The sequence below is a fragment of the Lagopus leucura genome, unplaced genomic scaffold, assembly GCF_019238085.1.
Source record: "Lagopus leucura isolate 7727_CA_CO unplaced genomic scaffold, USGS_WTPT01 Super-Scaffold_100052, whole genome shotgun sequence".
Classification (NCBI taxonomy): Eukaryota; Metazoa; Chordata; class Aves; order Galliformes; family Phasianidae; genus Lagopus; species Lagopus leucura.
The window spans coordinates 565,740-591,993 of record NW_024962298.1 but is presented as its reverse complement, the minus strand read 5'-3'; the positions used below and the strand labels follow the sequence as shown (position 1 = coordinate 591,993).

Here is a 26,254-nt window from a genome sequence, read left to right as displayed (position 1 = left end):
GGGTGAGGTTGCAGTGATTTTGAACAACCTTGTCTTCACAGTTTCACTGACCTGTTCCATTGGATGGGGCTTTGGGAGGCAAGGATAGAAGGAAAACCTGAGTAATACCCATGAAAGTCCATTGATAGCAATGAAAGTTCATCATCGCCTGTTTACATGGGTGGATGGTGATAGGCCAAGGGGTTTTAAACTGAGACAGAGGAGGTTTAGGTTGGATATGAGGAGGAAGTTTTTCCCCCAGAGGGTGATGAGGCACTGGAACAGGCTGCCCAAGGAGGCTGTGGATGCCCCATCCCTGCAGGCATTCAAGGCCAGGCTGGATGTGGCTCTGGGCAGCCTGGGCTGCTGGTTGGTGACCTGCACACAGCAGGGGGTTGGCACCAGATGATCATTTGGTCCTTTTCAACCCAGGCCATTCTATGATTCTATGACTGGAACTGGTCATTAAACACTCTAGAGTGCTGTAAGTTAGAGAAGTCTTTTGCATGTGTACATGCAAGCATCCAAGCACGGGTAAAAAAAATAATAAAAAATAAAGAAAGAGGTAAGAGAATGTTTCACTGATGAGAAATGCAACCCCAAAAATGACTTTGATGGCAGCAACGGAGATTTTAAAGAGAGTTTTAAACTCTAGGCATAGCTAAACACTAAAGTGAATTATCTTTCTCTCTACTGGAACATCATCAGAAGTAGAGATTGCAAAATCTCTTGAGCAGGAATTGTTTTGTCTTGAGCAAAAATGACAAACGTGTGCAGGGAATCTGCTATTGCTTCTTCCTATTCAGTTACAAGCTATCTCTTAGGCTTCTTCCTTTTCATTTTTTTTTCCAGTTTTATTCTGCTACAGAAATGTCAGAGTGAGGGGGCATACAGTTCCCATGTTTAAGTCAGTACTGCGATGTTTCCTGTCTCACAGCAGACATGTCAACACATTTTAAAATTGCATGACTGTTTTCTTGTCAAATTGAGGCTTGCTGGGTCTAAGTAGCTGTATTTTAGAGGCTTGAAAGCTATTTTGTTTCCTACAAAAATTGCCTTCTGTCTTCTTAAATGCTTGGTTACAAAACATTTCCACTTTGGGGAAGGTAACCGATGATACATTTGCTTCTGTAACCATGTGTGATGACTTCCTTGGCTATCTATTATTCATGGTCCTCTAGATCTGCACATCTCGAAGGATGCAGCTTCAATAACAGCTCCCTGTGCAGTGCACATCCACATCCCTTAGTCTGCAAGAAGGGAGGAAGCATGGAAGGCATAAGTTCCCCTGTCTCCAAGCGCCTTGTTCAAACCCAGGTGCTGTGCATGCCCCATGAGGTGCAGCGCATACCTTCTGGTTAGGAATATTTTGGACATGCAGGAAGCAATCCCCAGCGTCACAGCAGTTCTTCCCTTGTAGCTTTTGCTTACAAGCTGGGACACCGTGTCCCTAACACAGCGTGAGAGCGTGGGAGGGAGAGCAACACGCTGAGCAAACAGTGTTACTCACAGGGCTATGACTCGAGGGCAGAGAGGCACGACGTCGACGACGATGGGTACGTTGGCATCCTTGGCACCCTTGTTTGTATGGGCAGCATGTGCCGTGACATGTACATCCTCCTCCTCACCGTAGTCAACACTAAGCTATGGCTCTGCTAATTGCCTGCTGGTGAGAAGCCAGGTAGAAACTCCCCTCTCCATGTGCTGCTGTAGGTATTACTCGGAAAAGCCCACGGACGCCGCTCTCGGATCTCCAGGGAGTCAATACCATCAACGACAGGAGCCAGCGGTAAGTGTCCTGCTTCCACATTGTCATGGCAAGGAAGTGTTGGATGGGAGAGTGCTATCTGCTGCTGTTAATGACTGCGTGAATGGTTTTCCCAGTGTGCTTCTTAATTTTGTCTTCTCTTAGTTCTTTCGCTGCCGGTGATGATATCTAAATATCTTAACTTAGAGTAGGCACAGAAAGCAGCTTTACTCAGCCCCAAGGCAGTGGTTGTAGGTGGTGCAATGTGCAAAGTGGTCAGAAGCATGCAAAAAAAAAAAAAAAAAGGAGAATGAATGTGCCAATATCATGGGGAAAAAAAAAACAGACATTTTTCTGAGGCAAAAGTAGAGATGATGTGTTTGTGTGCAAGCAGTGTGATTGATGGCTGCGGGTGCTGCTGGCTGTTCAGGACCAGGGAAGGTCTGAAATTGCGACTGAGCAAATGTTTGCTGCTTGTCAGGGGAAAATCAGGGGACATCTGGTGACTGGAATGTCTCTTAGAGCACAGGAGATCTTAGTTCCAAAGTAATGTTACAGCGTGTGAACTTTGAAGGAGATTCAACTCGTGGTTATAGATACAGTTCTATTTTTTATCCCTCCTTGAGGGTTGTGGGCATTCAAGCACCTAATTCAATTTTGCTGATTGAGAGTCGGTTCTGTGCTTTCTGGCGCAGATCTGTGCCTCTTTGGCCAAAGTTTTTCCAGATCTGCATCAGAATTAAGCTTCTGGTGAAGCAAAGTGTCTTCATTTCAGTGGGGACTGTGGGTGCAGATACTCACCTTTTGTCCAGCTACTCTTGTACTGCCCTTCTGCAGATGCCAGAAATTCTGATTATTCAGATAGCATCTCTAGGGAGGTATGGTGCTTCCCTGCTTCCCTCTGAGCATACATATTTGGACACTGGGAAATACATGATCAGTGTACCTTCAGCTCCCAAAGTTATTGCTTGGAGCTGCAGATATCCAGCTGCAATTTCATGGCTGCTCTGATTTCCACGAGAAGCCCAGAACAAGTCGAGGGGATGCTCACCAAACACCGTGATGCCTGCATCTCACTGTTGGGTTTTTTGTGTGTGTGATGCAAAATATTCTCTAAGTACGTTATTAAATCTCTGATTTAGTGGCCTTAAGTCAAATGTGCAAGATTGAAATTAGATTTAAAAAAAAAAAAAGGAGCAATACGTAGGGGAACAAAAAGCCATAGATGTCATCTGTGCCCCTTCCTTTCTGAAAGAGGCAGACAAGGTTGGTGCCTCCAGAAGTGACTCTTCCTCACTTCTCTGGTTGCGCAGGTTTCCCTAAAAGTGATGTAACATGAAACTTTGTCCCTGCGAAGATCTTGCTGGGTAGATAAGAGGTGTTGTGCAGTTTCTCCAGCTGCCATCTCTCAGCAGTGCAAAGGAGGATGCTTATTGAAAGAAAGCCTTCAGATGGGGTGGTGGTGCTTGGAGAACATCAGTGAAGTGAGATGGCATTTTTCTGGTTGTATAGCTCTGACTTTGGGGCACGCCAGTAGGGCAGGTTGGGCTGCCAGTATTTTCATAGCCCAAAACATTTTAATTATCTGGAGTCGTTGATAGTACATCTTGTAAAGGCAGGGAAACTCCTACTGTCTCACAGAACACAGAAGATGAATGTGTTTATTCCTTTCTGTCGAGGTTCAGCCTGTGGTCAGCTGTATTTATTTGGCTTAAAACAAGTCAGGACATCACACAAATTCCCATAAACAGCCAGCATCAAGGGTAGCGTCTGCTGTGTCTTCCTTCATCCTCAGCAGTTGTATCCTAAAAACACTCAGGACAGACCTCTATTTCTGCTGCACCTCTGCTGTAACTGGCACAAATGTGGTTTTGAGAGTGCTCTCCCTGTGTTTGTCTTGGTGTGGTGGCTCAGTAGCATCTCTAATCTTGGCATCATTGAGCAGTGCAACCTTGGGCATCACTGGGGACTGGTCCCCACATGTCCTCTGTGCCCCTGCCTTCTGAAAGCCCAAACCACAGTGTGAGCTCTCATGTCTTTAAATTCCAGAAGGCGCTTTTGGAGTAGGCGTGTGATTTTTAATACCTTTCGCTGTGAATAAATTTGATCTGAAGAGTCATTAATCATGCTTTCTAAATGTAGGTTTTGCTTTTAAGTTGTGCTTGTCAAAAAAAAAAAAAAAAAAGAAGAGGGATCTGCAGAGATAAGGACAACACCTATAGGAAAGAGGTTTGCTGTAACAGCCCTGTGGTTGAATTGTCCCTCAGTTCAGAAGTGTCGAGCCAACAGATAGGCTGGTGAGTGATTTACAGAGCTAAATGAAACGGAGGAATTCTCTTTTCAAGCCATCTCATCATCATGTGGTGGCTGATAAGTCTGTGTTGTACAACTCCCAGGATAGCCCGGGGCTCTCTTCAAAAAGCAAATTTCAGGCATGACATCATGCAGGAAGGCATGGGGAGGGCCCAGCGAGCTTCTGATCTCAGAAGAAAGTGATCGTGTGGTTCCCACATGCTGGGATGGCAGCTGGAGGAAACCAGGCTTCAGCAGAGCGTCGGGAAGCCAGCACGCCTCGGAACTGCCTTCAGCAGCCACCGAGTAATGAAAGCCATGCCACTGCTAACCAGAACCGCTTGGGCTGTCTGCTTTCATGCAGCAGAAACTGTTTTATGTTCCTTGATGTTGGCGCAGTGTGCAGGGAAGCAGGTGTTGATCAGTCTGTCTTGAAGCAGTTGGTTTTGCATGGTGAGATGATTGACTTCCGAGTACCACAACAGCTGTGTCCATCACTGTGTGCACATATCCATCCTCGAGTGTCTGTAATAAACAGAGATGGTTGGTCTTTTTAAACCTGCACGAGAATGTATAGGGTTTTCTCTTCTTTAGGCTCATTCAGAGCCCATATCACCACTTTCTTATTCAATTCTGAGTTACAGTCAGCTGAATTAGTGATGGGCTGTGGGTCCTGAGGGTGGCCATTGAGGGCTAGTGGAAGTGGTTCAGACAGGGTTTTATTTCCCCTGCAAGCAGGAGGCTTTGGGACCTTAGCTGTGAAGGTGGCCTGCAGACATCACTGAAATTCAAGCTTCTCTGTGGCCTTCCTTGGATCAAATGGGCTGCTTAAAAAAAGAGATCCGGAGGCACTCATCCAGGGTTTGCTTTGCTGTATTCATCCTTTCTTTTAATAGCAGTACACGTCAAAATACAGATTTAATGGAACTAGGAATGAATTTTAAAAGCATTGCAGCAAGGCAGTGAGGAGACTTGAATCTTTATGCAGTTTTACTCCAAAGATTTGGCTATGAGCTTTGAACTGCCTGCATTAACAACTCTTTTTGCTTAGCATTTTCTTTCCATTGTGGCACTTGATCTTTCACTTCTTCCAAAGCATAAACCACTGTGTTCTTTGGCATCTTCATGGCCAGAAGACTGATGCTGCCATACTGGTGCCCTCCATGAGCCGGGTCTCTTCCTACCCTTTTCTCATCTTTCTGAAATATCTCTGAGGTTTTGCAGACCCCACATCCCTCCTTAGACCAGCTCACAATGTTATTTTGTATGACAGTTTCTGCAAGGCTGGCTGAACCATACAGAAGTATTGTATGACCCCAGGCACTGGGAGGAGGCTCCTCCAGCCCTGGAGGGGATCTTGCCTTGATGTGAGGCTTTGTGGAAGCTTTTCCTTCCTGTAAGGGAGGACTTTGGTTCCTCTCTTCATCCTCCTGCAAGCCAGGGCTGCAGGGGAGCCGCATTCCTGGGTACCAGCACAGCTGTGCTCCGTGGCAGAAGGGAACAAACTGGGGAAGTGATTCTGATCTTCCACCTTAGAAGATGGCAGTGGTTATTAAGTAAATCGTCTCAATGCTTTATTCTGTCGTAGAACCATCTTTTGTGTCTATTCCATCTGTCCTTAAATGTGTCTGACTGCCCTGTTTGGGTTTCAGGGATGCCTTTGCTGTTGGCTGGAATGGCCGGATGGGGATGCGGCACAGCAGGCTCGCCAGCCCCAGCTCCTTCCTGGACAAGGATGGGATATTTGTGAACGCAACTAACAGCAAGCTGCTGGAAAGGGCCCACGGCATCCTCATGTCAGTACAAAAGGAGGGGATTTTGGCTTCATTCCTGGCATACAATGAGCAATATGGGTAATAAGAGGAATGTAAATAGCCAAAACAAGCAAAAAAAAGATCAGTTTCAAGTGGGCTTGGACACAATTGGGTCAAAACGACCCCGGTATGTTTTATATACCTGAGTTATTCATCCCTTATCATTCATTTGTAATGACAGACACAGTAAAGTGGTACGGGGAAGTGAGAGAAGGAATGAGTCTCCCGGTCAAACCAGTCTAAAGAGATGACAGTGATGTTATGCAGTAACATTTTTTAACGTGATATCAAAGTTTCCATTACAAATTAGATGTGGAAATGATGCGGGTGAATCACATTGCAGCCTGATGTGGAGTTTCAGAGGGCATCACCCAGGTGGTGTGAGAAAGCAGGATGGTCCCTGCGCTGCCCAAATTAGCCCTTCATTTCTGATGTAAGAATGCACTGTGATTGAGTACCTCCCTCTCAGCTGAATCCGTACAAGTCGGCAGCATGCAGAGGGAGCCTCATTTCAGGTCAGGTTGTAGGAAGGAGTTGCTAAAGGGAATTTTGCAGGGCTTGGTTCATAACCTCCAGTGTTTTTGGACCTTACTGTCTGTGCTGTGTTGCAGTAAAGAAAAAAGGATGATGTTTCTTAATGGTAGAACTGTTCTGTTGTAGTGTAACACACAAACTATTCTGCAGTTACACAAGTGGGTTAATCTGAGCCATTTGTTGTCTCCCCAGGCGAAATAAGAACTGCAAAGCCAAACCCAGTCTCCCAAAGGTGAGAAGCAGCGTTTTGACCTTGCTGGTCCCAGGTTAAGGCTGTGGGTGCAGTGCTGAAATGCTGATGTGTGTGTAAGAAAGATGGCTGGGGTCGTTCTGGGGCTGCTGTCATCTCTGCTCTGTTTGGGGCTCATTAGTGTCTGTAAAACCAAGGATTTCAGCCCTGGTTTGTGCTGGGGGAGGTCTGTGTGAGCACTCGCATCTTCCTTTTCAGACCTGCTTGGGCCCTTTCTTTCCTCCTTCTGGGGAGGGGAGTGTGTACGTGCTAGGGAAATATGATAACTGCATCTCTAAAAAGAGCGAGTAGTTATGCAGAATGGCTGTCATCTCATAAGCAAAGCGATTTTCGTGATGCCTGCACAGTTTTTGGTCTTAAAAGCAATCTTAACAATTGATCATTTCTGCCATACCTACAGCACGGCTGCGTTCTGTGTGTGTCCTGCAGTCCCTGTATCTTCCAATGGCAGTAAATTAACTCTTCATTAATAGTGGATGTGCTGTGTGTGACGAAGTGAGCATTTCGTAGCAGTTAGAAGGAAGGAGGTTTTCAGTAGGTTTTGTGGACTGATGCCTCTTTTGGCCTTGGCAGTGCTGGCTCAACTGAAAGAAATTCTACACTGGATTTTGCACTGTCAGTGTGCCAGTCCTCCCTGGGACTTTCCCATACCCCCCATCCTTATTCAAAGAGGAGATTCCCGTCCTTGGAGGTGTTCAAGGCCAGGTTGAATGGGGCCCTAGGCAGCCTGGTTTAGCATTAAACGTGGAGGTTGGTGGCCTTGCATGTGGCAATGGGGTTGGAGATTCATGGTCCTTGAGGTCCCTTCCAACCCTGGCCATTCTGTGATTCTGTGATCCTGAGGTCCTGCTGGCAAGCACGTGGTTTCCATCTACAGTTTCCTGTTCACAGGAATGAAGCCCCTGGACTTGCTAATTATGGCTGATGGCTCGTTTTCTATATGCACATGATGAATTATTTGCAGCAGTCACAATTCAAGTTTGTTGTTAAAATGCCATGCAAATAATAGACAAATGGTCGACTTTCCAGCGATATTTATGTTTGTCTGCAACCCCACTTTAGTGTGTCAGAGAGACAGACTTCCCATGGTCAAAGAAGCCTTTGGCAAGAACTAGGAGGCCAAGCAGGTCATATGTTTCAAGCCATTCCCTGATGTTTTCCATGGAAATGAAATAGGGTGGTTACTGTAAGGAAGCTCTGCAGGGCATGTAAATGATTATAGTGTGGCAGTAAGTTCCAGTTACGTTTATAGAGAATGAAATCTGTCTTCCACAGCACATGCTGGATGTGAAGTCCCTCAAGCACCTGACCAACCTGACACTTCACGACCACATTACAAAATCCCTTCTCCATCTCCACAAGAAGAAGAAACCACCCAGCATCAGCGCCCAGTTCCAGGTAACGCAGCACTCTGTTTGCCTTGGTACAGATTGGAGATAAGCCTGTACTGAATGGAAAGTAAATATGTTCCAGCTTCACCACTGTTTGTTCAGGATGTGAGCTCAGCTCAAGATGATGCTCCAAGACAGCAGAGGGGGGACGTGAGGGTGAGCTGCAGGACAGAGAGACAGAGATTGTCACTTGCTGCAGAAAGGGGTGGGAAGAAAGGCAGTTATGTCAGGGTAAAACCGGTGAGCAAGGCATCAGGGAGAGCCTTGTGCTGGGGGGGTTGGTGCTGGTCTCTTTTGTGCTGTGATTTTTTTGCAGTGAGGCACCTCATCAAACATTTACGTAGTGTGCAGATGTGTGTGTGTGCATGGCCTGTTTTCTGGCTCCTTGCTTTCAAGGCAATCACATCATCTTGTTTTCTCTGCTGAATCCAGAAAGCTAGTCAAATTCTGCTATAGGATTTTAAAGTGTTTTTTTTGCTTAGGTTCAACATTTACAATTCAGTCTGTTTTCAAGTCAGGTGGAATGTGAATTTTAATAGGTGCAGAAAGGTCAAAACATTGCTGCATTATCTCAAGGCATGCAGGGGAACTCAGAGGAGGATCAGTACAGCATCTGTTATGATGGCAGCGCTGTGTGCCAGCCAAGCTTCCCTGGGAGTAGCCACAGCTAAAGTAATGCTCAGATGTGTGCATCAGGGCTTGGGAATCGGTGCCAGTCACATGCACTGCCATGTGGTAGTATTAGGATGCAGCATTTCACTTAACAAAAATTCTTTTCTGGGGAAGTTTGACTTGGTTTTTGCTTTTAATTTTTGAGATGTTGGTCATTTTTAGAGAGACTTCGTGCATGGATGTGGCTGTGATCAAGTAATTTTATATATATACGTATGTACACACACATAGAACGCTGTATATATAAAATGAAGAATGCATGTGTATGTATATATTTAAAGCTCAGTCTGGATTAATTGTACACTGATTAAAATAAATGTCTGCAGAGTATAATTCATAGGTAATTTATACATCTGGGGGGGGCTGAACTGAGGATGTTTTCCTGACACCCATCTGTCCTTTAGATGTAATGTGGAGGAGTGCAGAGCTGAGGTTCCTGTATAAGTCCCAGCAGCAGAGCTTGGGGTGCTGTGAAGATCCCCCCCCCCATGCAGCAAAGCAGAGCCTTCACACTGCTCCTGTGCTTTCTGACACTGCAGCACTGACCTGGCAGCATCAGAACAATGCATACAGCTCATCCTCTTTTATTTAAATGAATGAAAGCATATTGCAGTGTGCTGGCTCCTAGTGCTCCTGCTTGCTCCTCTTCTAGAAGAATGCTGGGCACTCCAGCCCTGATTTCATTTAGCACTCATAAGGGTGAAGTGTTTTCTCCGGGGAAAAACACTTGGTGCTGGCTGCAAGATGGCTTTTTATCAAGAGCAAGCTAATAAAATTGCAGAGCGTGGAACTGGATCAGCGACAGGAAATACAAATGTTTCCCATCACGGGGTTTGTGCATTGCTGTGTTTTTCAGATAAATGCTGCCTTGTGGCCGATGCCTGCACAGGGAGCTCGCAGCTGCTGCGTCTCGTATTGATTTTAGCCGTGCTTGAAGTTCTGCTGCAAAATAGCTCTGAGTCATGGCTGCCCGGATTAGGGGATACTGCAAGAGCGGCGATGGCTCTTGCTTCAAAACTCAGGGCAGATTTATTACCAGCTCCCCTCTCAGCTGGCTCTCCGTGCTGGGATGTTGGGTCGCAACCAGCAGGGCTGGCCCTGGGGAAGAGGCATATGAGCTGGGGGTGGGCAGCAGAGCGGGGCAGGCAGTTAATCCAGGGGCCTTGCAGTGCTCAGGGCAGGCCAGATGGCAGCGGGAGGCACGTGGAAGGGGGACCATCTGCTGTGGAGAGCAGAGATCTGAGCTCAAAATCCCCTGTCCCTTTGCCTTCCTGTGCTGCGTGATTGACTGTGCCCACCAGCTGGGCTCTGCCCCATCACAGCCCCCCAGCACCACGGCTGCTCCGTGTGCAGCTGCACCACATGTGGGTGCCTCGTCAGCCCCTCTTCCCCAGGTCCTGCGTGTAGGCAGACATTGATTAACATAAAAGGCTTCCCCTAAGGATGGCTTCAAAAGGATCGGGAGGTGTTCTGCGAGCCAATCTTCAGATGAATTACATCATTCTAACATTATGCACTTGTGCACACAGGTTTATGAGCATGCATATCCATAAATCCATAGCTGTATGCAGTATATATGCAACAGAATATCTTTTAAGTAACGGAGTTCTGGCGCTATTAAAATCAGGTCATTGCCACGAGTAATCGGCTCTGGAGCACGTTATTAATACCATGTCAGTCATGTGCTCTGCAATCAGAGACATCCAAAGCATTTAGAGAGCACATAAAAGAAATAGATACAGTGCAGAGTGCAGCACAGGCGTCAGTTCAGCCGCAGTGATTCAGGGACAGTGACTAGGCTCTGCTCTAAAGCAGTCAGCGTGTTATTTCCCAGAGCTTGTGTTTTGCTGCAGTGTTTGCAGGTTGGAGGCACTCATCAGGCATCCCATAGAGTGGTTGGATGCGGCAGCGATTCCAACACCGGGTCACTTCTGTAATCTACACATGTAATAGTAGCACAGAAATGAAGGGAAATGGAAAAGCAGTGAAAATTCTGTGTCAGAAATGTGGCAGAGCCTTGATTCTCAGTGACCACTATTGTGCCTTTCAGCAGACAGCTATGACCAGAGATGGGCCATCTTTGGGACGACCTTCATCCATTGCAGTTGGACTTGATGGTCTTTAGGTCTTTTCCAGTCTGAGCAATCCTGTGATTCACAACAGCCTGTGAAATGTTCAGGCTTTAAAAATCTGTAAATTCAATTATTTGAATTAATGGGAGTTCCCTCAGCAAGACAGACAGGCAAGCTGTGCAAAGCAGTTATTGGAGAAAGCTGTCAGGTCTTCCTGTTGCATCACCGAGAATTCCCTTCTGTGCTGGTAACGGTGATCTCGGACTTAGAAAGCGGAATGATTTCTGACAGATGAAAATGTTTGTGTTTCAGACACATTGGCAGTTGGATGCACAGGGAGCAGGTCGTTGGCTCCCGCTGCGTGCCTGTGCGTGGCTCATTGGGGTGCAGCAGGGGGGACTTTGGGGTCTGCTGGTTGATTTGGGAAGGCTGAAGCAGGGGTCTTAAGGAGCAGCGGGAGTGTTGTTGTGGTTTCTGCAAAGGCCTTGAACAAGCAGGCTTGCTTGTCTCCGTAGCCATTTAGTTGGGTGTGAAGATGGAAGCAGCCAAGTTGTATCAGTGTGAGATGCTCGTTGCAGGGAGGTTTCCCATCTGCCTGGTTTACTCACCATTTGTTCAAAGTTTTGTTTTGTGACCTCAGTGCATGTTTTCTCCTTGTTCTTCATGCTGTTTCCCAACTGGAGATGTATTCTCCCTTGCAGGCATCACTCAACAAGCTGATGGAGACTCTTGGCCAGGCAGAACCTTATTTTGTCAAGTGCATTCGATCCAATGCCGAGAAGGTAAACCCTGTCCTGTGAGATCAATGCTGCTAATGGTGTGATTGTAAAACCCATGTTCTCTCGTGCAGAACTCGTTCTTTATCTCTCTCTCAGTCAGCCTGCTGGAAACCTTTAGAGTGTTTTGGTAACAGATCCTCCTAGAGCACAGCCACGAGGTGGGGAAGTAGTGAAGTGGACTAGAGTTGGGTTTTAGTTCCTGATTTTCTGCTTAAAATCATCTTGGAAATACTTTGTAAATATGTAATTTTTTTTTATTTTTTTTTAAATAGAAACCCAAAGCCAAGTTGGGGTTATAAGATATTTGTACCTTCTTCCAGAGTAAGCCACATTAATCAGACTGATTCAGTGATAAAGGCAAATTCAAGAAATACGATGTAAGGATTTGTTTGTCTGCTGGGCTAGAGATCTTCAGTTTAAAAAGAAGGTTATAGGAATATTTTTTTCATATATTAATCCTTCGCAGTCTTACCCAGATGGTTAAGAATACAAAGTGGGGCATCATTGCTCCATCTCACCCTGCTCATTGGCTGTGCTGTTGATGGGGCTTTCTTAGTCAGCTCAGAGGATCCAAAAACCCCTCTGTGTAGCTTTCTGTCTAGTTAGATGTATGAAACTCTCCATCTGACGGCTCTGTAGGAGCAAACAGGATTCAACCCTGCTGCCATGAGCATGGTTTCTGGGGCCCCACGTTGCCCCTTGTCATCGTTGCCAGTGTGCATGTCCTGCTGATGTGCTACACGGGCTGAGCCCGTTGACCCACCCACGTGCTTAGAAGTCTCCTCAGGTGCTTGGAGCTCAAGGAAATAGTTGCTCATGGTTGGCCTCCTTTTCCCTTCCAGCTGCCCCTGAGGTTCAGCGACAGCCTGGTGCTCCGGCAGCTGCGGTACACAGGCATGCTGGAGACTGTTCGCATCCGCCAGTCGGGATACAGCTGCAAATACTCTTTCCAGGTTAGCTCAAGTATTTTCAGTCTTTCACCACTTTCCTCATCGTTATTGCAGTTGTCTGAATGTTGCTAACTTGCAAGTGCAGTTGTGTTTTTACTAAACAATGAATAGATGACATGTAATGATGACATCGGGAAGGGAGTACTGGTGGGCGGTTTTGCTAAGCTGAACCAGACCAAAGACTACAAGTCCCTCTGCAGTCATCATTATGGTTTTGGAAAAAAAAAAAAAAAAAAAGCTTTATTTTTTCACAATACACACAGTGTATTTTCGTAACACGTGCAAAATCACTTCTACAAATCTATATCCCTTCATAGTGATAAAGGGAAGTTCAGACTGATGATGGCTGGTCCCTGTTGGAGCTTTAACAGACCGAGTCAACAAGGTGTGAGAGTTACGGTTTGGGTTCCCTGTTAAAAGCATTATAAATATATTTTGGAGATTCCTCTGTGGTGTGACCCACCCAAACGACAAAGATCCTTCTCCTGTGTCTAACACCATAGGGCACTGAGCAGCTTTTTGGGTGCCCATTACTTTTGTTTCCTCAGGAGCAGCATTTTCCCCATTCTTTCAGCAGTGGCTGCATCCCATCATAAGGCTGACTGGAATGCTTTCAGTCCAACTTGTTGTATTTTCTGCTTTTCCATACTTTTGCCAGCTTTAGTGCACGTGTCAGTTCTTTCATGATTTGCTGTTGCCAGTTTGTTTCCTGCTGGCAGCTGCTTTTGGCCAGATGTCATGTCCTGTGCAGCAGCTGTTCAGAAAGGACTGCTCAGGGTCTTTTTGCCATGAGGATGAATCCTGGCATTACTTGGGAGGATCATTCCTGATACCTCTGCTCTGAGTCCTCACAGCAGCAACCCTTGGAGCAGTCTCTTGCCCGTGATGCTTTGCACATTCTGGTTGCTCCCTTTTGTAGTGGCCATTTCTGGGGATCTGCAGCATTTTTGCTCAAAGTGAGCTTGCACATTGTGCAGAATCCCTCCTCCCACGCTGGGAGATGTTTGAATATCCCTGGGCCACTGCTTTGATGTGCTTCCTGTGCAGTTTTAAACCACAAATGATGGAGGAAACTCATTACTTTGCAGTCCATAACATTCCATTTGTCCTTCTGCACCTGGACAGGTCCCTTTTGTGTGGCCAGCGGAGGAAAACCCAGTTACTTACGCAGATGACACAGCAATACCCACTTAACCCAGTCTTAGTGTTTGTTTTTTTGCCTTCTCAGGACTTTGTGAACCATTTCCACGTCCTTCTGCCACAAGGAATCAGCCCATCTAAGCACAATGTCCATGATTTCTTCAGGAAAATAAAACTCAATCCAGACAATTACCAAGTTGGAAGAACCATGGTAAATGTTTATCTGCTTAAGATAAAGATATGCCTGCATTTGTGCGCAGTTATCTTAGCACCTTTGTATATGTTTTTAACTAATGAAAGTATTTTCCTTCTGTTCATCAGAAGCCAGTGGTTTAAAGGACGCTTTTAATGTTGTTAATACAAAATAGAGAGGAACGTTGGTGTCTTCTTTTGACCAGGTCACGGGGATCAGGTTATAGGAAGGTAGCCTTCAAAACCCACGTGTGTGCAGGCAGCTCACTGTCTCCCTAGAAGGAAGGCAAAGGCTCTGTGATTCATGCCTGGTGCTTTTATTTCCCAGGTTTTTGTGAAGGAGCGCGAGCGGCAGCTTCTGCAGGACCTGCTCCATCAGGAGGTGCTGCGCAGGATCATGCTGCTGCAGCGCTGGTTCCGCAGTATGCTCTGCAGAAGGCAGTTCCTGAACATGAGGCAGGCAGCAGTGATCATACAGGTAGGTGGCAGTGCCTGGCTTCGTCACAAGTACTTCCATGACTCCTGCGGATACAGCTCTGGCTGCAGCTGGAGCATCTGATGCGTAAAATCAGTTCCCGTCTCCTAGGAAAGAACTTGCGATCAGAAGAGCAGTAGTTTGGGTGTGGGAGAGATGGAAAAATGGCATAAAGGCAGGTGCTATCCAGTTCCTAAACCATTCCCATTTCAAGAAGCTGTTTTTGCTCTGCTCGCTATGTTTGCAGAGATTCTGGCGCAGCTACCAGAGCCAAAAGCAAGGCAAGCCATCACCAGACCCGCTCATGCTCAGCAAAGCTGCACTTGTGCTCCAAGCCCACTGGCGAGGCTTCGTGGAGAGGAGGAGGTTTCTGCAGATGCAGTTTGCGGCCCACCTCATCCAGAGCTGCTGGAGGGAGCACCTGAAGCGGAGGCACGAGGCGGCCGCCAGCATCCAGGCAGCCTGGCGGGGGCACCGCGCTCAGCAGCGGTACAGAGCCAGCAGGCGTGGGGTGCTGTGTTTGCAAGCAGCATGCAGAGGATATTTAGCACGACAAAGGTAATGTTGGTCTTTGAATAAATGAGTAAAGAAAGAAATGCTTTCTGATAGCGCCCAGTAGGGAAAGAGGTGGCCGATGTGAATTCTGGCACTGCTGAGACCAAAGCGACGTACACACGGTGGTGTCCCTTTGTGGCATTGCTGGTGCTGCTCCGCTCTTCCCTGATCCTTCCTTTGTCTGCACTTTCTAACAGGAGTTCAGTTAGCCGCCCATCTTACTCCTAGACTAAGCAGAGCCTATTTCAGGTTAGAGCACGTAGGCAGTGGAAAGCTGAGGACATAAATACTTGGAAGGGTTTTTTTCTTGGCAACAGCACCGCTCTAAGTAGCCTATTTTTAACTCAGATTGGCTGGCCGATCTGCTTGCTGCACCATCTCACAGTGGATCAGTCAGCAAGTCAGGAGCAGGGGCAGTGGTTACTCACGCCAGGTGCTACAAGGAGAAAAGCATTCACAGCCATGCCTCAGCTCGCTGGCCGCAGGGCAGGTCTTGATTTGTGCTTGGGGGGCACTGCCTACAAGGTGTGGAGTGACTGACAGAGAGCTGGGAGCTGGAAATAGCTCTTAGCATGGAGGATGAGTGCCTGTTTGCTGTGCCAGAGGCATCCCAGACAGGATGAGGGAGATGACAAAGCCAAGCTGATGCAATGTGTTACGATTTTCTGGCTTATAAGCAAGCTACACCAGGGATGAAGGCTGGAGCTGCTGTCATTAGCACAGGAGAAGCTCACAGGTGCATGCGTCGGTGCAAATCCTGAGTAGGTGAGATGGCAAGAGAGAAGACTGGAAATGCAGTCTGTGTACAGAACATGAACATGCATCAGATTGTACCTGCCTTGCAAGGAGAGTTGCTTGAGATGCCGACAGTGGTGAGATGAAGGGAATGTCTGTGGTGACAAGATGCCACCAGTGCAGTGGGCACAGTGTTACAATGTGCTGCTTTTCTGCTTTCTTGCAGGTTTAGAGCCTTGAAAGAGCAGAGGTTAAAAGAGATGCAGCTGGAGAATGGCCTGTCTATTAGAGAAGAGGATGGACTGGAGGAAGATGGGGCTTTGGAAATTAAGGGCTCTGACCCATCCAAGTGGGAGGATGGCTCATTTGAAGAAAGAGTGAGAGCTATAGAGGAGCACAAGGCGCTGATGGAGAATAATCGAGTCAATCACTTGGACCTCCTGGACACTTCTGCAACCTCGTCGTACAAGAGGCACGAGAGAGCCAGCAGCCAGAGCGGGATGGACACCGAAGAGGAAGTCATTGTACGAGAGAGACCCAAGTCACTGGAGGATCTGAATCAGAAGAAAGTCGTTCGTGCAAAAAGAGAAAGCCGGAGAATGCGTGAGCTGGAACAGGCGAAATTCAGCTTGGAGCTGCTTAAGGTCCGGTCCACTGGTGGGCTGTCACCCTCAGAAGAGCGGCAGTGGTCTACCGAGCTGGTATCTGAGGCGCTTCATTCCCCTCAGGGAACCCCAGAGAGCGAGAGCTCTCAAGGGAGCTTGGAGATGTTAAGCTGCGAAGATACCCCGAGTAAACCCGTTCCCCTGGTTTTAGATGTTCAGCTGCTTCCCACTGAGAGCCAGGACTCTTTGCCTAGCAGTCCTCAGCCTCACCTGCAGGACAAGTCTTTCTGCGCAGCGGATGTGAACAGCAATTTATCCATTTGCAGAAGGATGCTTTCAGACTCTGAGCTGCCCGATAACCGTGCTGCAAAGGAGCACGTGGTCTGTGACCCCCAGAATATCTGCAAGATGCATCCAAGAGAAACTTTCCTTTCTAGTAATCTACCTACTTTCTACGTTCCACCACAGGACAACATGAAGGTAAAGCAGTCACAGGTGGAGAATAACTTGAAGAACAAGGCGGTGGAAAGAGAGGAGAAAACAGCTATGTTCTGTGAGATGAGGAAGGACTCTGAGCAAGAGCAGGGCAAAGTTTTGGGAGGGGAGGAAGGGGAGAAGTCTTCTGCCAAGAGAGAGGAACGTGGGACGGCCGCTGCAACGCAGACCCACTCTCCAGACTCTGTCATCAAGAGACTGGAGAAGCTCAACGTGGAGAAGGAAGAGCGACAAAAGCAGCTCCAGTTGCAGAACGAGAGAGAGATGATGGAGCAGATCCGGCAGCAGAAGGAAATTTTAGAGAGGCAGCGCAAAGCCTTCGAGCAGCTGGAGAAGCAAGGCAGGGTGGAGGCTTTACAGCGGGCCGAACTGAACAGAATGAAGGACCCTACTCTGAAACCATCCAAGAAACCCGACAGTCGGCCTCAGTCTGTCCTCATCCTGCACACCCAGAACAGAGCGGAGCACGGCGTGGCCCCGGGCGGAGCTCCAGCCTCATCAGTGGACATCAAAGGTCTCACCGTCGGGAGCAGGGGCGGCTCTCCGGCCCACGCTGCCCCCAAGGACAGACCGGTCAGCATGTTCATGGAGCGAAGGGAAGGTCCTGCGCTGGAATCACGGGGCAACCCCCGGCTGGCTGCAGACCCCAGGGATGCCCCGGGCAGCCCCTTCTCTAGGAATGAGCGCCTCCGGCAGCCCCGGGTGCCCAGCCAGCCTGGCGAGGAGATGCGGGCCGGCGCCATGTTCTTCACACCCAGAGACAATCCCTTCGGGCTCCAGTGAGTACAGAGATGGTGTGCTTGCTTCGTAGGCTTTAGACTCATAGAATCGTAGAATGGCCTGGGTTGAAAAGGCCCACAAAGCTCATCCAGTTCCAACCCCCTGCTGTGTGCAGGGTGGCCAGCCACCAGACCAGGCTGCCCAGAGCCACATCCAGCCAGGATCTTCCCCACATACTCCCTTCAGTTTCATTTCCTAGTTGGCTAATGCACCAAGCAAGCAACAGGAAATGGAAAATTACATTTAAAAATGCCTACTTTTTGTCTGCCTGAAATTTAAACATCTTTATGCTGTGACAAAGCAATGGCATTTCAAAATACAGAATTGGGAAGATACCATCTGTAACCACTGAGCAGGGTACAGAGCAGCTTGGCGGGTAGAAATTCACACCTTCTTGTCCTTCAGCATTAAGTCAAACCCTATAGAATTCTGAAAATCTGTGACCTCCAACTGCGATTTCTCGTTGATTGCTTGGGCTGTGTCTGTCTGCGTTGCTGAGAGCTGTGCTGGCACGGGGGGAAGGCTTTTAGGAAAGAATGAAACGTATCTGTTCTGTTGCCTTTCAGCAGGGAAGCAAGCCATCAATGCCTCCCCAAGGGTGAGCTGGCTCAGAAGCCATTTAAGATGCCTGGGTCTGGCCGAGGAGAGGTGAGCTGCCGCTTTCTTATTTTCTCTTATGGTTGGAAAAGGGGAAGAAAACTCCCAAACCCTTATTTTGCCAAATTTCCCTCAAATGTAAAGCACAGAGACTGCTGTACTTGGGGGTGGGGATGTCACACAAAGGTAACTTTCACACTTTCTCTTGGCAAAAAGCCCTCATAGCGTTAAGTGTAGCAGCTCTGAATTGCTCTGGATGACAAGGATCTCGCAGTCCTGATGGCAAACACTGTAGCATGCAGTCTTGTCTTGTTTGGTTTAATGTCCTTTTAAGTAACATCCATTATTGTCCCACTTCCTCTGTGCTGTCTTGGCTTTTGTTTTTGCTGGTCGTTTTTGCACTACGTGTAGTAACGTGTGTCCTCCATGGAGTGCAGTGTTCCTCAGACCGTACTTGAGCTGCGCTGCGTTGCCAGGCTTCAGTAGAATCTCCTTTTTTATTTTTACATTTTCATTTTACAAACTTTTATTTCTGTTGTTATGTTTTATCATTTGGTCAAGCAGGTTCCCAGACCGACCCATAAAAAGAAAGCCCGCATGGCGCGGACGCGCTCCGATTTCTTGACTAGAGGTACTTTTGCTGATGGGGAGGGGGATACGGAGGAAGATGATTACGATGGCAATTTTGAGTTCCTCCTCTCCTCTGACCTACCTCCTCACCCTGAGGCAGGGCCTGCTGCCCGGCTCGGCCAGGCTTGTTACAGTGACTCCGAAATGGTAATTTTACAACTTGTTGGGGAATAGGAGAAAGGAGGGAGCGAGATCTGCGGGAGCGTTTCTTTGCTAACCTTGGCTGCACGGATCCTACGCTGCTTCTTCTCCCACTCACACGGACTTTGTAGATGGGTAAACTCAGAGAACACAGCAGAAACGCATACGAAACAGAAGGGGATATTATTTCATTCTCTCTCCACCATGGTGATGTTTGCTGGCTTGGTTGGAGAGCGGCTTTAGGTTGCACAACTACCTTTTGTTTGTTCATTGCTTCACCAGGATTCCCTCCATTAGGAAGTGCCTGGGCTCCCACTGGCTCTAGCAAACCGTATGCATAGAAAAAGAGCAAGGCAAACATTGGCCAGAAAAGCAACAGACAACGAGGAAAAAAATATAAACCTTGCACTTTTGATTTGGTATCCTTAGTTGGGTTATCGAGGGTTGTCCAGTCCTCATTGGACAAATGTCAGCCGAGAGTATCTTAGAGAAAGTAAAAACCTGTGAATTGGGCAATAAAAACACAGTGTGTTTAAAAACACCTTAGTGGCTCTGTCCAGGAGGGGTGGCAGTGACTGAGAGGTTTGGGGGGTGCAAGAGGATGGCCCCTTGCTATTCTTGCCCACTTTTCCTGTGGCTTGAGGTGCCTGTGCTGCCCATGCAGACGTTGGATGAGCACAAGGCAGTGACCATCTCATGTGTAAGTGCTCACATGGCTTCACTCGTATGCTCCAACTACAGGGATGGACGTGGGATAGAGCATAAAAACAAAACTACAAGCAGGATTGGCTTTTCATTTTGTGCCCATTTTGTGGTGTTGCCACAGCAAATATCTCGTGTGATCTTAAAATCTGCCTTTGTCAGGAAAGCTAAGGAGGGCTTTTTTGACTTCTCTGTTAGCAGCTTTTATTATACACTTTTTTTTTTTCCCCAGGATAATTTCCTAACCAGGAAGGGTGAAAAATTCAAATTGTCCTGATAAAATCTTGTCTTTTGAGCCAGGAATACCTCTAGTGCTGTCAGGCAGGAACGTGATGGAAAGGCACAACTCTTCAAACCGAACTCACTCAGCTGCCCCTTAGTCCATCTCCCTGCTTTTGTAACAGGAAAGGGAGAATTTTACATAGGACTTATGTCAGAACCAGTTTTTTCCCCCTCATTTGGTGAGAAGTCAGCTGAAGTAAGCATGCCCCTGCAGATGCAGTGCCTCCATCCTGCCCCTTGCTTTCACTCAAACTGTGGATTTGAAGACACGATGAGAAAGGGAGGGTGAGAAGATACTAACTTGAAAGAATCAAAGATCCTTTAAATGGGAAAAAAATAGGAACAAGAAGCCAAACTGGGAGGTGCAGGTCTGAAACCATCTGAGGAGCCCAGGAAAGCTGTGTTGCCTGAAGGCTGTCCCAGATGCTCAATGCGTGCTGATGTGCTTTTGTCCAAGGGAGTCTTGGTAAGGTGAAGGCAACAGAATTCTCCAAGGTGATGTTAAATGCCAGCATTTCCCTCTGGATTTCCTTCTGCCACAGTCTTGTTGGCTGCTCAGATGGCAGTGGACCAGGTCCTTGGAAATGCTGGAAGCAGCAGCTCAAAGCATGGCGAGGGTCTGGGACAAGTGTCCTGCTGTGTTCCTGGAGGCTACCCTGTTACAAGGCTTTGTTTTTTAGCTGTAGAAGTCTTTCCCACTGGCAGTCTCTGCTGAGCAAGGTGCTTGGAAAACTCCATCCCTGGGAGGGAGCTGGCTCATGTAGAGGTGCTGCTGGGACTCTGCTCACCTGGGTTAACGGCTCTCACTGCATGCAAGTAGCAGTAGTGCCAGCTGTGTCTCATCTCTCCTCCTGTATCTCTTTTCTCTGTGCTCTGTCCCTGGCTCTAACTGTGGGTCAGACAGCAGTTCCACATTGCGGGGTTGAGTTCTGCTTTCTAGCAAACCCTACTCGTAAAGCTGTGTGTGCAGTGTATCCTGTGTCTGTGTGTCCTGGCCCCACGTACGGTGTTTCCATCTGTATTCTGTATTGCAGGTTTGGCACCAGCTCTTTGGCTTCTCTGTGTCAGGATCACCACACCATTAAGGGAGAGCTCTTGAAAGCAGCAAAATTTAGGGACTGCTTATTTGTATTTATTAGTAGAGCCCAGCTGGGTGTTGCAGATGACGAAGCAGCCTAAAATAGAGCAGAGTGGTGCACCTTGGGTTCAAGCAGGGGATATGCATGTGGCCATATCTATTGTGCCTTGTGATACTCACATGAAGGCGCGTCCAGCCATCTCCATATGCAGTCTAGTTGTTGTTCTGGTAAATAGCTTATTCATACACATCCTGCCCCTGGCTGCAGCTTTCCCAAAGGCCTCTTTTGATGTGCTGCTTGGTGGCTGAGCACGTGTAACCTTGCACAGCTGAGCACAGGGTGACTCTGCACTAGCACTGTACTGGCACTTTGTTACCCCTTGTTTTTTTGGGGCAGTGGTGGCTCACCAGGCACTGATGCTCCAGGCCTAAATCCAAGGGCAGCGAAGACCATGAGCATCATCAGCCAGGGCCACAGCCCGAGGTGCACCAGTATATTAGGTGGCTGCTTAAGGTACTGCTGACTGCAGGGAGCCCAAGTGCCTTTTAGATTGAAGCAGTGATGTATTTTGCTCCAACTTCCATCCTAAAGCCACAAATTGACAAACAGCAGCCTGACACCCACTGATCCTGAAGAGCCAGCTGTGACAGAAGAGCTCTTGTCCCAAGATTTAGGAAGCCCTTCAGTGCAGCGTGCAGCACCGCTGCCTGCTGGGACAAATCATCTCATTTGCAAAATGGCAAGCAAAATAGAGGTTGTGCTTTTGGAGAAAAAAATGGGGTTCCCTCTTCCTCCACAGGATGACTGCAGACTCCTGGCTATGTGCTTTGTGGTGCACCCAGGGTGAGGAATGTTTCCCAGGCAAGGATCTGGCCCTTCTGCTGGAGGAGTCCCTCAAACAAAAGGATCAGTGTCAAAAATGCCTTCAGTCCTCTCTCAGAGCCTTGCAGTGGTAGCAGAGGAAACACTTAGCTGAGACAGACCAAAAATAGAGGCAGAGCAGGGAGATACGTGGTGGTACTGGTGAGATTACAGGTAGGGACCCTCCCTGTGAAAGCTTTGCAGGGAAGCATGCGGTCCCAGAGGTGCCTACGTGTGACAAAAGAAAGGCCACAAAGTCACTGTGAGCCTTAGCAGTGAGGCTGTGTGCCTCTTCCACCTGTGCCCTCATAGGCACCGATGCCAGGGAGCATTTCTTCCCCACACGGTTTTGTTCCATGCTGGTAAAGGTGAGGATCATTTCCAGGCCCCATCTATTAGCATCCAGCAGGCAGTGATGACCCTGCTGTGTTTTGCTTCATAGAAAGACCTTTTAGCAGAATTTAACAGAGAACTTTCTCTCTGTCCTGACGTGTCTAATCCATTCCATGGATTGTGAGGTCTTTTTTTGCCTTGTATTTCTCCACCACTTACATGGGATCATCACTGATCTCTCACAAGAGGAACAAGAATGGCAGTTTTGCCTTGTGTGCTGCCATCTCCTGGCTGGCAAGGAGGTTAGTGCAGGGTGAGGAATGAACTGGAGATTGGCGAGGCCCACATATTGCAGAAATTTATATGAGTGTTTTTAATAGGAAAAAAAGGGGGGGGGAATGCTTAAAAACACAATGCATCCAGCTGGGAATCCAGGTTAAGGGAAAGCTAAAGAAGATACCTCCAAGTCACGTCACAGCCTGATTCCCTGCTTCCCAAAAGTCCCCCCTCCAGTCACAGCTGCCATGGAAAATAAGTGCAAAAGTGGCTGTTCTTATAAATGTGGTCAGAATGTTTCTGGGCCACGCTGCCTTTTAGGTGGCTTCCTCCTCTGTGCTGGGCAAACCAAAGGGAGATCTCAGGAATGCTTCCCAAGACAAATGGTGTGGCTCACATAACAGTGGTGAAGGCCTTGTGAGCACATGAAAAGAGAGATAGGAAGGTAACATCTCTGTTTGTGCTGCCTCTTGGGACACGCTTTTTGGATAGCAACTGCAGGTCATTAAGCATCTCAGCTCAGGCCTCTCCCAGGGAGAGGAGGAAATGCACCATCTCTTGCCCTGTCTCTCTTCCCAGGCACAAGACAATAGAAATAGTGCAAAATCACTGTACAGTGTGAAATAATAATTTGTAATTTATTGTTTGTGGAATTCCGTTAATTATTGCAAATTCACTTTGCCCTTAGGAAATTATCCCATGACTCTTGAAGTGGTGATGAAAGCAGGGATCTTTCATATCAAAGCTGTTTAATGTTTCTAAAGGATCCATCTTAATGTGTCCTTGGTACAAAGTCTTTGGATTCCTATTTTTGTTCCCTTCTGCAAAGTCTTGTAAGGGAGCTGAAGGCAGGCTCTGCTGGGAGGGATCCATGCGGTAGGTTTGGGAGCACCACAAATCAGCTTGGCTTGGCTAACGATCGTGCTAATGGGCTGTAATTGAACGCAGAGCTGCCCAGCTCTGTGCTGGTGACAAACCTGTGGCCTGGGGCACACTGGCTTTCTGCATTTATTACTAAAGAGAAGGTAGACCTCAAAGCAGGAATGAAGAACTGTCCTGCTTTAGAAATCCTTACATACTTCAGTAGTTGCAGTTGTAGCTAGGACTATAGCAGATAAAAATAAAGGTGTGTTTTTCAGTCATTACAGATAAAATCTTTAACTTTTGCTTTAAGAAAAAGCATTATCTGGCATTCCAAGAGCGGTGTCATTTTTTAATAGTTCACCCTTGAATCATTACAGACAGTTCAGCGGTTCTCCACGGGGGATGGCCAACCAAAGCTTCACAAAACCATGTCTCAGGGGGAGATTGGGAAGCTGGCAGCCACGCAGAAGCCCCTTGCCCCTGATGGGAGGTAAGGAACATGGGACAAGCCTGTCCCGGGCCCTTCTGCATCCCTGAACCCTGCTGGTCCTCAGCTCAGTGGTTTTGATTCATCCAGCCGTGATCACCGATTGCATGTTTTGTACATGACCATGAGCTTGCAATCGTACAGATTTGCCAAGAGGCCATCATATAAATTTAACTCCTAAAGGGACATGAAGGTCTGGGAGGCGTTGGGTAATTTTGAGCTGAAGGACACTTCCCTAGTTAAGGCAGTTCCTCTTCCCGCAAATTGTTTGCAGGTCTCAACGAGCCAAGATGAGATTTTGGGGGAAGGGAAAGCAGGGGGAGAAGAAGACCCCCCGGGAGAAGCTTGCCACGCAGTCTGAACTGCTGGAGCTGTATGCTGAGCAGGAGGTGCCCAGCAGAGAGGTGGCTGCTGGCCTGCAGCTTGGCGAAGGTGAGTGGTGGGTGAGCAGGCAGCAGTGTGTTGTAGTGGCACAGATACTGCTTTTGCTGTCATAGCAGAGATGAAAGCTGTAGCTGTTGGGAGTCTGGATTTACGTAGCCATTAAGGGTAACCGAGTTCATGGTGATGTGGGTAAAGACGTAGAAGGGAAGGATGTGGAGCTCTTGGAGCGGGTCCAGAGGAGGACCACTAAGATGATCAGAGGGCTGGAGTACCTCTCCTATGAGGAAACGTTGAGGGAACTGGGATTGTTCAGCTTGGAGAAGAGAAGGCTCCGAGGAGACCTCATTGTGGCCTTCCAGTGCTTGAAGGGAGCAAATAAACAGGAGGGGGAACGGCTGTTTGTGAGGGTGGATGGTGTTAGGACAAGGGGAATGGTTTTAAACTGACACAGGGGAGGTTTAGGTTGGATATGAGGAGGAAGTTTTTCAGCCAGAGGGTGGTGATGGAACAGGCTGCCCAAGGAGGCTGTGATGCCCCATCCCTGCAGGCATTCAGGGCCAGGCTGGATGTGGCTCTGGGCAGCCTGGGCTGCTGGTTGGCGACCTGCACACAGCAGGGGATTGGAACTGGATGAGCACTGTGCTCCTTTTCAACCCAGGCCATCCTGTGATTCTATGATAAATATGTTTGTCTGTAGGGCTGAAGTATCTGTAAATTGGAGTTTCAGACATGGTTGTGTGATCTATGTGAGGCTGCTGTAGGAAAATGAATTGGGAAATGGCACAGATGGGAGGGACATGCTGCTTTGCTTCTGTTGACTTCAGGAGTTACATCAACCCTGTGGCAGGAAAGGTAGAAACTGGGATCCAGAACAGATCTGGAGGGATTCAGAAAGCACTCAAAAGAGATACTGTGCAATACGATCCAAAGCAGATGTTATTTCTTTCACAATTTCTGTGTAGTTTTAGAAGTAGGAATTGTCTCTTCACTCTGGGAGGCAGAGGACAAGGGCAGAGGACAAACCTCCCTCCCCAAGCCCCAAAGCCAGCTGTGTGCTGTCACCAGCAGCTCCATCTCCTGCCCTGGAGCTAATCCTCTCGGCAGCCGTCTGGACAGTGACAGATGTTTTCCCTCTTGACAGAGGAAGTAACCAATGGAGAAGTGACATTTAATCTTCCTACAGGCACCACACAGTACTTTTCTCCTCCTGTCTCCTTATTTTGGTGACAGAACTGTTTTCCCTTTGTGTTACCTTGGCTGTCAATACAGCTCTGGGAAACGATGCATCATTTTTCACTTACTGAGAGTTCATCAGCTGCCACAGGTTTTTATTACTGCCCGAAACAAGCCCTGCTTCTCTTTCAGGTCCTACGTAAAACACAGGAAGAAGCATTTTTATTGATTCATGCTTCATCTCACCTAATTCAGGAGATGCAGAAAAACAAAACGCACTGCAGAACTCCAGTGGAGTCAAATACCAAACAAATACTGCCGCAGCATTTCTGGCCAGGCAGAGAGCATGTCAGCTAACCTGTGCTTTTTTCTGTCTCTCCTTCTCTAATTATTACCCCTAGAGTTGGGTCCTCACCATCTGACGCCGCCGCGGAGCCCTGAGCTGTCAGGAATCTACCGAAGGGAATTTAAGGAGAACAAAGAGCCTTCTCCCAAAGTGAAACGCAAACGTAGCGTCAAAATCAGCAGCGTGGCTCTGGAGCCTGTGCAGTGGCAGAACGACTCGCTGCAGATCATAACCAGCGCGAGCGACCTGAAGAGCATGGATGAGTTTCTCCTGAAAAAGGTAACGCCTGCCATTGGTGCTCCAGTTAAATCATCAGAGAGCTCTGAGCGCAGGCGGCGGTGGCAGAGCGATATTATCGTGGAAGCAGCAGTAGCGCTGCTAACAATCCATCTAGGGGAAAGCTTTAGTTGCGTTCCCAAAGCTGCTAAGAGTGCACAGCATGTGCCAGGGCCAGCCTGGGACAAAGGGCAGGCACACTGTGCACATATGGCATGGTCATCTCACATGAGCACAGCAGCTCTGGTGCTTCCACTGCTTTGAGCTGCCCCTAACGGCATCAGAAATGGGAGACTCGGGAGGGCAAGAGTTGAAGGCTGCAGGGAAGCACTCGTGTTTCCACATTCTGAGTTTGTGTGCAGGAGA

At 47.9% G+C, this 26,254-nt stretch overlaps 1 protein-coding gene across 1 annotated transcript in view; it reads left to right on the top strand.

The window, feature by feature from the left end:
• MYO9A (myosin IXA) overlaps positions 1-26,254 on the top strand; it is a 161,910-nt gene that overhangs the window by 122,965 nt on the left and 12,691 nt on the right. Inside the window, exons 16-30 of the mRNA XM_042885759.1 lie at positions 1,693-1,768; positions 5,671-5,814; positions 6,559-6,598; positions 7,892-8,014; positions 11,453-11,533; positions 12,373-12,483; positions 13,709-13,831; positions 14,141-14,290; positions 14,535-14,845; positions 15,804-17,456; positions 18,024-18,105; positions 18,619-18,831; positions 23,600-23,712; positions 23,984-24,141; positions 25,668-25,891. Of these exons, the coding sequence (XP_042741693.1) occupies positions 1,693-1,768; positions 5,671-5,814; positions 6,559-6,598; positions 7,892-8,014; positions 11,453-11,533; positions 12,373-12,483; positions 13,709-13,831; positions 14,141-14,290; positions 14,535-14,845; positions 15,804-17,456; positions 18,024-18,105; positions 18,619-18,831; positions 23,600-23,712; positions 23,984-24,141; positions 25,668-25,891 (3,602 nt within the window). The remainder of the gene's footprint in view (positions 1-1,692; positions 1,769-5,670; positions 5,815-6,558; positions 6,599-7,891; positions 8,015-11,452; positions 11,534-12,372; positions 12,484-13,708; positions 13,832-14,140; positions 14,291-14,534; positions 14,846-15,803; positions 17,457-18,023; positions 18,106-18,618; positions 18,832-23,599; positions 23,713-23,983; positions 24,142-25,667; positions 25,892-26,254) is intronic.